Source organism: Lampris incognitus, chromosome 3 (genome assembly GCF_029633865.1).
Source record: "Lampris incognitus isolate fLamInc1 chromosome 3, fLamInc1.hap2, whole genome shotgun sequence".
NCBI lineage: Eukaryota > Metazoa > Chordata > Actinopteri > Lampriformes > Lampridae > Lampris > Lampris incognitus.
The window spans coordinates 115,081,485-115,092,299 of NC_079213.1; the positions used below are offsets into that span (position 1 = coordinate 115,081,485).

The 10,815-nt window shown below is 46.2% G+C and overlaps 1 protein-coding gene across 1 annotated transcript in view; it reads left to right on the forward strand.

The window, feature by feature from the left end:
• The window catches only part of axdnd1 (axonemal dynein light chain domain containing 1), a 34,929-nt gene extending 24,379 nt beyond the window's left edge, over positions 1-10,550 (forward strand). Inside the window, exons 16-24 of the mRNA XM_056276938.1 lie at positions 2,784-3,000; positions 3,328-3,421; positions 4,109-4,314; positions 5,527-5,617; positions 5,968-6,144; positions 6,449-6,523; positions 8,329-8,478; positions 9,903-9,994; positions 10,380-10,550. Coding sequence (XP_056132913.1) covers positions 2,784-3,000; positions 3,328-3,421; positions 4,109-4,314; positions 5,527-5,617; positions 5,968-6,144; positions 6,449-6,523; positions 8,329-8,478; positions 9,903-9,994; positions 10,380-10,524 — 1,247 coding nt within the window. The 3' untranslated portion in view covers positions 10,525-10,550. The remainder of the gene's footprint in view (positions 1-2,783; positions 3,001-3,327; positions 3,422-4,108; positions 4,315-5,526; positions 5,618-5,967; positions 6,145-6,448; positions 6,524-8,328; positions 8,479-9,902; positions 9,995-10,379) is intronic.
• Positions 10,551-10,815: the final 265 nt, after the last annotated feature.

Consider the following 10,815-nt stretch of genomic DNA (forward strand, 5'->3'; position numbering starts at 1 on the left):
ATGAAATAACTTTTCAAGACCGCTTTCGTATGTATAAAGAAAATGCGCTGCAGATCATATCTTTGCTTGATCCTAGACTTTCCTCTGTCTCAAAGAGGAAGGCCGTTACCTAGTTCTCTCCAAGTTCTGATCTCTTTGAGATTTCTGGCTTCTGGAATGTTTCATCGTGAAACTGGTGATTTATGTGGTGCCAGTGAAGCAACTGTGTGTAGAATAGTTCACAAAGTCTGTAGGGCCATTTGTGAACTGAGGAATATTTACATCAAGTTTCCTGATGCTCCTGGCCAAGCCAACTATAAAGTGCAATTCTATGAATATGGGCACTTCCCAGGAGTGATTGGCTGTATAGATGGATGTCATGTTCCCATCAAGTGTCCATCAACTCCTGATGCTGAGGAGTACAGGAACTGCAAGAACTGGTTTTCCATCAATGTTCAGGGTGTATGCACTCCTAATTTAGAGTTTTCTAACATTGTTGCCCGTTGGAAAGGTGCAACTCATGATTCAAGGATTTTTCTCAACTCTTCATTGTGTGCTCAGTTTCAGAGAGGACAACATAGTGGACTACTCCTTGGTGACAGTGGGTATGGTCAGAGTATCTTTTTATTAACCCCATACATAAATCCCACAACAGCTGAGCAGCAAAGATACAACAGAGCTCATATCCGCACTAGAGGGCTGGTCGAGCGTATGTTTGGTGTATGGAAAAATCGATTCCAGTGTTTACACAATACACTTAGTTTTGAGCCAAGAAGATGCTGCAAGGTGATCATTGCTACAGCTGTGCTCCACAACTACCTGAGGCAGCATTGCTGTCCTGATCCTCCAATGGAAGACCAGGATCAAACAGAGATGCCCATGGCTGAGGCAGGGAATGACCAAAGAGGACTTGCATGCAGAGCTGCTTTCACATTGCAGCACTTCGGTTACATGAGATGCATTTAAATATGGAACGTACTCATTATGGCCTATTTTTGCTTGGATAATGTTTTTCTGTACATGGTGTGCAGCAAATTAAATGAGTGACTAAACCAAAGCTGGTTTAAAATGTAGTTTGTGGCGATTAAAATACTCAAACTCATGAATATGCAAATGACAAAACATTTATTTATTTTTACGTATATTGTTCATCATGACTGGCAATCACAATTGTCTCATTACTGTATCTATTTTGGATAGCTCTCTCTTCCAACTTCATATCCAATTCCACCTGTAGAATTCTCATTTTCATTTCATGTTCTTCCTTCAGATATTTCATTTCATGCTCATGATATTCGCTGGCTAACTTTTCATGCGTGGTCATCTTTTTGTTCTCTGTTGAGAGGTGGCAGCAGCATCTTCTCTTAAGGACGTTATAGTAGATGTAGAGGGCCCACACGCACTGGATGCTGCAGGCTCTTCCACACTGCTCAGATTCCTTTCCTCTGGAAAAACAACACTGTTAGAAGCACAAATAAACTCATATGGTCCATAGAACGGAAGGAGAATAAAGATCGACACAGTCAGTGTAATACATTTACTAAAGGAAGTAACCAATTTACTTTCTTTGGTATATTTACCATTTGTGCTCAGTTCTCCATCTGAACTATCCAAATGGTCAACGTCTGGTATACCATCCAGAGGTTGCTGGGGTTCAGTAATTCCAGACAGCAAGTCACTCAATTCATCAGCCTTGTCTTGTTTTGGTGGTCCACTGTGGTGTATGAAACACTAATACTGTTCTAAACTGTTTAAGTAGATAACTGGAAAGTGCACACGGCAGACTTATGACAGTAACGTAGTATATTTATTATTACACTGTAACAACCTAGCTATCCCGAGTAGAGCGAAGTACCAAGAGAGCGCCCTGGTGGCGATTCTGCCTTATATACTCTTCAGGAACAACCAATAGCTGACCTCCACCTCATTCAGCACCAATCACATTTGAATGTGCTCATTCAAAACCAACCAACCCACACTGGTTAATATTCTGTGTTGGGAACACCACATCCACCAGCAGTATTAAATCTCTCTCTTCTGGTCTTTGCATTTTCTCTTTTTAAAGCCAGTTTAATGTTCTTCCACAGAGTCTAAAGTCAGATATCATTCAATATTAGTAATGTCAAAACTATGAATATGATAAATGTGGAATACTGATAATAATTTAGATTTCTCACCTGAAGTTGTTGTACTGTTCTTGTGGTTACGTTTTCATTTGCATTGAGTTCACTGCACATTGTGGCCCAAGCCTTCCTTTTCTGTTGCTCAGCAGCAGCAGCAGCAGTAGTAGCAGCATGGGTTTTACTTTCAATACCTGGATGTTTGATAACATTTGTTTTAGTAGCGTTTTTTCATACTCACTAAAGTTTTTTAAACGAATTATTTTTGCCTCTGCCATTGTTCTGTCTCAGGATTCACACCATTAAATTGTGTTTTCGATTCCACTCCGGGTTTTTATGCGCACCATGAGACGAACAGCATGTGCTCATACTTAACCTGCTGAGGTGTAACCCAGGTGCTCTCATTTAGACTTACCTATCTTACTCCAGGACTCCGTAGTCTTCGACTAACTAAACCAAATGTACGATACGTTCAGGGAGGCTACCTAAATGTCCTGGTTTAACTAGTATGGATTAGGGACTGATCCTGGCTTGATTTAAGCCCAGTCTGTGAAACCGGCCCTTTGTGTGAACTCACCAAAGCAGAGTGTTCTGTGACATGATGAAGAGGCGAACCTTTATGGAGGTTTCCTGGTTCAGCATTGTCCTGGGCCGAAAAGGTCAGAGTTGTCTCTGGTGTTTCAGGGATCCACAAACGGATCATGGCTCTGGTCCGGCCCATGGACTCCTGGGTGAATAAGCTGAGGACAGTGATTGGCCGGCCGGGCAGCATGCTTGTTTCTGACTGGCTGAAGCTTGAGAGAGATCTCCAAGGTTGGCAGAATCTGACTGAGGATGTCCTGCAGAACATCTCCAACTCACAACTAGAGAAGGAGAAGATCAAAAACCGGAAACACAACAAGTAAGAAGAGAACATGGGAACCTGTCAGAAAGCTTTTGGTGACATGGTGGATGAGTCCAGATTCACCTAATCTTCGTGTTGAATGGCCAAACCGGAGGCTGGTTGATACCGGATAGAATGAGTGGGCCGCAGGCTGCAAATCATCACGTTAAACTGTCTGACCAGAATTCATTCATCAACCTTGGCTTTCATTTAAAAAGAGGATTTGTAAGAAAATGAATGATAAAAGCTGAATATCTTTTTCTCCAGTGGAAATTAATAACCCACTGCAGATACTCAACCCTGTGTGTGTGTGTGTGTGTGTGTGTGTGTGTGTGTGTGAGACAGGATAGCGATGGAGGATGTGTTTGACACCATGAGGGAATTTAACAGCAGTCAGTCCAACTTCTTTGACAGTGAGAACACCCGAATCAGAGAAGAGGTGAGTACTGACACATTTGCTCCTTTCTCTCCCTGATCCTCTTCCTTAAGATGCATGTCAGCTGAGCCAGGCCAACACGCTCCTCTTCTCCTGCCTGCGCTTTAGGGTCTTCATCTCCTGCCTGATGCCTCACCTTTCTTTGGTTCTTTGAGTTGGGTCCTTTGGCACCTTTCTTCTCCTCCTCTCCAAACTGCTCAGATGTGATGCTCACAATGATCGTTGTCATGGCTTGAAGTTTCCTGTCAATGTGGCCCCTCACAGGGGCCTCCAGAATTTGGTCTACATTGCTATCAAACCGCTTCCACAGTGTTAACATGTTAGCTGTTGGCCACTTGATCCGTCTCCTCTTGGACTTGATTTTGGAGAGAGTAATTTACAACACCTGGAGGTCCTGGGCACTGTGGGGTGACTCTGGGCCTGGCTGCTCCTGCATCTCACCAGGTTGGATACCTGTGCCTTGTGTTGCTCCTGTCCCCAGCAAACACTTCCTACTCGATTGGTTGGTCTCTAAGCCCCGTTCGTTCTTGCAGATCTTGCCACATGCACACTGGTTGCTTGTTGTTTGTTTGTTCATCGCCTTGGTCTAGAGCTGCTGTGTCCATCCAGCCAAGGTGCTCACCCCCCCCCCTCGGACACCCCTGGGGGGTATGTTGCCAGTTACAATTTTTTTAATTTTCTTCCTCTCAGGTGAGTTCTATCAATACGGCGCTGACCTGCTGGATGGTAGACCTGCTATTTCTACTGGTACCAAACCACAGCGAGGACCAGGAACAGGTTCTGCTGGAGGGCCCAGGGCCCGAGCATCTCCTCACTGAGCTCTCTGTGGAGAAGCTTGAGGAGGATGCCAGAACGCTGTCCCAGACACTGGACCGCTTCTCCAAGTCCATCACCAGGTAACAGGGTTATGTTCAGAGAAACCACTGAAACACCATCCGCTGTTGAAGTGTCCCAATGCAAAACACTGAAGCTGCTCCTCAGCGGTCACTGTGAGCCCACAAATAAGTTAAGATCAGTAGTGAACCTTGACTCGTTAACCTTGGCCCTCTGACCACCCTTCCCCCATCAGGAAAAAAAAGCAAACTACCAGCCTAGCTTACTTTGTCCTCTCCTATAGTACTCCAAAAGTTACCTTTAAAAACTCCAGCTCTTAAATAAAAATTAAGGGGTGTCTGGGGGGCATGGTGGTCTGTTCCGTTGCCTACCAACACGGGGATCGCTGGTTCGAATCCCCATGTTACCTCTGGCTTGGTCGGGCGTCCCTACAGACACAATTGGCCGTGTCTGCGGGTGGGAAGTCGGATGTGGGTATGTGTCCTCGTCGCTACACTAGCACCTGCTCTGGTAGGTCGGGGCGCCTGTTTGGGGGGGGGGACTGGGGGGGATAGTGTGATCCTCCCACGCACTACATCCCCCTGGTGAAACTCCTCACTGTCAGGTGAAAAGAAGCGGCTGGTGACTCCATATGTATGGGAGGAGGCATGTGGTAGTCTGCAGCCCTCCCCGGATCGGCAGATGGGGTGGAGCAGCGACCGGGACAGCTCAGAAGAGTGAGGTAATTGGCCGGATACAATTGGAGAGAAAAAGTGGGGGGGGGAATCCCAATCCCCCCCCCAAAAAAAACCCCAAAACAAAACACAAACTATTATTCATGTAAATTGCAGAGTCCTTGATGTTGTGAGCACATGGCCTCGGTCCAAACGAGCCAGATCCATCTAAAGATTGTATTTTGGGATGTGCTGTTGGCCTCCCTTCGTAAGATGTCTCTTTGATCGTAGAGGATCTGTAGAAAATAATTCTCCAAACAGTCCCAGTGGGTCGTCTTGTGTTCAGGTCATCACGTCATGTGTTGTCAGAGACATGTTCCTCATCTAAGGTGGTATTCTGAGTCCAACTCTGAGCTGGACTGTTTGAAGTCCCAATTCAACTTTCTGCAGGACTCCTGTCTGATTCTGAATCAAATCAGGAACCAGAACTTCAAGTGAACAATCCACTCCATCTCCTAACTTTTCTGGGGATGTCTCTGACAGGAAAGGCATGTTGCTGCTGGACGTGGCGTGTGATGGGGGTCAGGTCAGTGACGGTGGCGTGCTTCTTTTTCCCTCCAGCTCCTGTCAGCTGATCCTGGAAGAGCAGATCCAGAAACAGCAGAGAGAGGATGCAACTGATAGCACAGTCCATCAAAACAACATGTTACAGGTACACACTCTGTCACAACACACACAGACACAGACACACACACACACACACACACACACACACACACACACACACACACACAATAACACAGCAAACTCAAAAGAGAATTTCCCAAATTCAGTGTGGATAATTACTTATATTTATTTCTACTTGTGTGTCTTTCTTTGTGTGTGTATACATGTGCACAAATGTACCTGTTTTTGTGTGTTATTGTGGATGTGTTGATGGGTTTTTGTGCATGTGTTGTGCGTGTGTGTGTGTGTGTGTGTGTTGTGACAGTTCAGTGTATGTGTGTTTGCTGTGCTGACAACCCTGGTGTTTCCTCTGGTGTTTCTGGATTTACTCCTCAGAGGATGTGTGCTGACTGGGTGGAGTCCTGTCTTCTCCTGCTGTCAGAATTGAAGGGCAGTCCTGTAGAGCTGTCTGTCAACCAGCCTGGTCCCGTCTCCTCCCCTGACATCCCGCCCTCCACTCAGCCTGGTGCCCCCTCCATCCCGCCCTCCCAAACAACCTGTGTGGAGTCTGTGGTGAGAATTGTAGTTATTGTGTATATAATCATTATTACACTGCAGCGAATTCAGGAGGCAGCCCGGGAACCACCGCAGCCGGGATGCGAACCCGGGTCTCCCGCACCACAGGCGACTATGTTAACCAGTCGAATAAAGGGTCCAAGCCGTTAGCCAACTGGCTAGCGAGTCTGTTCATCTGTGATCGTTACCATATTATTAGATCCTCATCGTACCACGTTATATGACTCTGCTTCAAGAATATAACATCTACTCTTTCTGACAGAAGGTATAGCATATTGCTGTGTGTGTGTGTGTGTTGTAGGTGGAGGTGAAGGTGACAGCAGAGCCTGATGAAGAGGAGGAGATCAGAGATGAGACCCTGACAGAGCATTCAGAGGTCATCACAGCTGAGCTTCTGCATGTTAATTAGTCCTGTTCTAATGATTGGTCTTCCCTTGCTGTCCATCAGTAGGCTCATGAGCACGTCCTCTGAGAAAGTGAAAACATCTTCATCCTAGTTCATGTATGTAAACATCATGTTAATTAGTCCTGTTCTAATGATTGGTCTTCCCTTGCTGTCCATCAGTAGGCTCATGAGCACGTCCTCTGAGAAAGTGAAAACATCTTCATCCTAGTTCATGTATGTAAACATCATGTTAATTAGTCCTGTTCTAATGATTGGTCTTCCCTTGCTGTCCATCAGTAGGCTCATGAGCACGTCCTCTGAGAAAGTGAAAACATCTTCATCCTAGTTCATGTATGTAAACATCATGTTAATTAGTCCTGTTCTAATGATTGGTCTTCCCTTGCTGTCCATCAGTAGGCTCATGAGCACGTCCTCGGAGAAAGTGAAAACATCTTCATCCTAGTTCATGTATGTAAACATCACATAGGTTTACAAACCGTTTTGGTTTTGCATTGCTGGTGATGTCATAACCAGGAGCATTTGAATGCTCCAGCTGCTCCAACCAGTCATCTTCAACCCATTGTCGGCACAAGCCCAGCCAAGGCACAGCTCAGCTGTCAGTCTGGCAGCCAGTCTGGGTAGCATATTTAATAACTGCTCAGACCCAACAAATACGCCTTGTCTTCTTCATGGGGAGAAGAGGAGGCTGTGGAATAATTAGAAAGAAACTGATTTCAGTTATTTTCTTTAAAAGAAACTGACGGGCGTCCGGGTGGCGTGGCGGTCTATTCCGTTGCCTACCAACATGGGCAACAGCGGTTCAAATCTCCCTATATTACCTCCGGCTTGGTTGAGCGTCCCTACAGACACAATTCGCCGTGTCTGCGGGTGGGAAGCCAGATGTGGGTATGTGTCCTGGTTGCTGCACTAGCGCCTCCTCTGGTCAGTCGGGGCGCCTGTTCAAGGGGGAGGAGGAACTGGGGGGAATAGCGTGAACCACCCATGTGCTACGTCCCCCTGGTGAAACTCCTCACTGTCAGGTGAAAAGAAGTGGCTGGTGACTCCACATGTATGGGAGGAGACATGTGGTAGTCTGCAGCCCTCCTGGATCAGCAGAGGGGTGGAGCAGAGACCGGGACAGCTTGGAAGAGTGGGGTTATTGGCCGGATACAGTTGGGGAGAAAGAAAAAAAAAAAGGGGGGGACTCCCAAAAAAAAGAAGAGGAAATGTCTTGACATGCTTGATAGATGTCGGGAAATGATGTGAAATTGCCAGAAATGGATAAAATAAGATTACATGACTATAGTCAAATACATCAGCTGGTCCAACACCCATGTCCCATGAGTCCTTGGGAGTGAGAGAGTCAGAGATCAGAGAGGAACTCATTTCTCTGGACAGAATAATGTGTGAGACCAGCTGGAATGATTCTCTGTAAGGTTTCTAACAACACGCAGGACATCATAACGTGCTGGCACACTGCTGTCTGTTTGCTGCTTCTAGGACAAACTGGAACAACAACATGGCTGCTGATCCATGGACGCTGATCCATGACCAGAAACACAAGCCAACAGCAAAATACCAACCCTCTTTTTTCTGTTTGATTTTTTTCTCGTCATTTACTCTTCAACTTTATGTGCTATTGCATTTACTCTGTCACTCTATTACGTCATCTAGTCAGCCTGATGTTTTAACACAGGTTTTCCTCAAGATGTGGTCTGTTTGCAGAAGGGTAACTTGAATGGTTTTGTTTGATTTGAGCCTGAGTGATCAGAAACATTGCTGTCGTTTGTCTGCAGGGGAAGCTGGTGGGCCAGGAGGAGGAAGAGGAGGAAGAGGAGAAGGAGGAGGAGGCGGGGTCACAGGCAGGCCCTGTCATGGAGCTGATTGGTTACGACGGACACATCACAGAGAAGACCCTGGGCGAGAGCAGAGTTCAGCTGGAAGGGGTCAGAAAGTTAAATGAAGAGGACATTCATTCACACACAACCACAGCAACTCACTGTACATTTGTCATATGTGGCTCCAGAGGGAGTCTGACCTTTGACCTGCTAGTTTCAGTGACTTTCTCTATTCATTAAAATGCACGGCACAGCAAATGTAGACAAATGAAATGACAAGCAGTAGGTTTAACATGCTATACTATGTTAGCAGACGCAGATGGATTGATTAACATGTTAGACTGCTTTTACGGTCACTGCCTCATATGCATGTCTCATACATACAGGGCAACGAGATTACGTTTCACACAGACCACAGTGCCACTTAAAAACAAATAACATGCAATAAATATTAAAAAAAAGTGCATTAAAAACAATAATTACTTCACAGACCTAAACACCACAAGCACACCTGACACGCACAGTGAGTAAGAAGGTCAAAAAGTCATTGTGTAGAAGGTCTTAAGTGTTCAGGCTGCTGAGGAACCTCAGTCTGAGGAATGAAACTGTTGAGTAGTCTAGTGGAGGCAGCACGGATACTTCGGTACCTCCTGCCAAAGGGTAGGAGGATGAAGTGGATGTGGGAAGGGTGGGTGGGGTCCTTCACGATGCTGAGAGCCTTCCGGGTGCACCGTGCATCATAGATGGCCTGGATGGATGGCAGAGCAGTTCCTATGATCTTTCCAGCTGTCTTCACTATCCGCTGTAGGGATCTGGGGTCGGGAGGTCTTGCAGGTCCCATGCCAGACAGTGATACAGTTGGCCAGGATGCTCTCTATGGTGCCTCTGTAGAATGTGATGAGGATGGGTGGGGGGGAGACTCACCTTCTTCAGACGCCACAGGAAGTGAAGACGCTGCTGGGCCTTATTGGAGAGCGCATTGACATGTGAGGACCAGGAGAGGTCCTCTGTGCTGTGAACTCCCAGGAACTTATCACTGCTGACTGTCTCCACATCCATACCATCTATGGTCAGAGGGGTATGGCGGGCACTGGTCTATCTAAAGTCAGTGCTAACCTCCTTAGTTTTTTCTATATTTAGGGAGAGATTGTTGTTTTTGCACCTCACCATCAGTTGATCCACCTCTACTCTGTATGATGATTCATCGTTGTTGTTGATGAGACCTACCACTGTGGTATCATCAGTAAACTTTATAACGAGGTTGGAGGTGGATGACGCTGTGCAGTCGTGAGTCAGCAGGGTGAACAAGAGTGGACTGAGCACACAGCCCTGTGGAGCGCCGGTGCTCAGTGTGATGGTCCTGGAGGTGATCTTGCCAATTTCCACTGACTGGCCTCCCTGTGAGGAAGTCCAGTTATATGTCATGAAATCCCTCAAAGTCAGATCCTTGTTTTCTCGGAACGAAAAACATCTTTTGATCTTTTATTAAGATGTCTAAATGTAACTTTTAATTTAGTCTGTCTGTCTTTCAGACTAAGGAGCTGGTTGTGAGTCCTTCTACTGAGCATGCTCAGACTGCCTTTGACATGCTGACCAACGTGGTGGTGCTGCAGAGAGAACTGCAGTAAGCTCAGCTGGAGTGGAGATTTCATTTTACATAGACATGTTATTGTAAGATATTACAAGTCATGTGCCAGTAATCTAGGTTCACTGCACTTGGTAACTGTAAAATAGGTGCTTGATGAATACAGTGGTTACAAACGTGTGAGAGTGTGTGTGTGTGGGGGGGGTGTCAGTGTGCATGTGTGTGAGAGTGAGAGAGTTTTAGTGTGAATGTGCACCACTTCTATATTATGAAATAAAAAGTGATGAGGCCTGGAGATGAAACACACTGGTTCTCTGCAGAGGGACTAACGCTGGCGTGTAGTTTTCCGTTTTCAGAGGTGATGTAGTTTATGGGAGGTTGCTCTAGGCCTCTTTAACTGTGGGTCTGTTCATGTATGTGTCAGAGCTGCAGAGGCCCAGATCCAGAATGCTGAGGATCGGGCCCTCAAGGCAGAGGAGGCCCTGCAGGGAGCTCTAGTTCAAATCCAGGATTTAAAACGACGACTGCGGGGCCGGCCCAGTCCTGAGCCCAAAGGGAGCGCCATCTAGAACCAACGAGGCATTCATTATACCAAACGAGGTAAAACTACTCACGAAGCCTTACTTTACCAACGCCACAAACACTACACAGTCCTTTACTAAATTACTAGAAACAGGTACAGAATACACAGTCCATACAACCAGACCATACCTTCACCAGTTCACTCCAATTTCACCAAGACATTCATTAACCCCCCCCCCCCACACACACACACATAAAAACAAGGACCCATCACTTCATTCTCTCCCTCCAGTTGGAGTTAGTCGTATTTAGAAGAGTTCAATTTTACTGTCATGTGT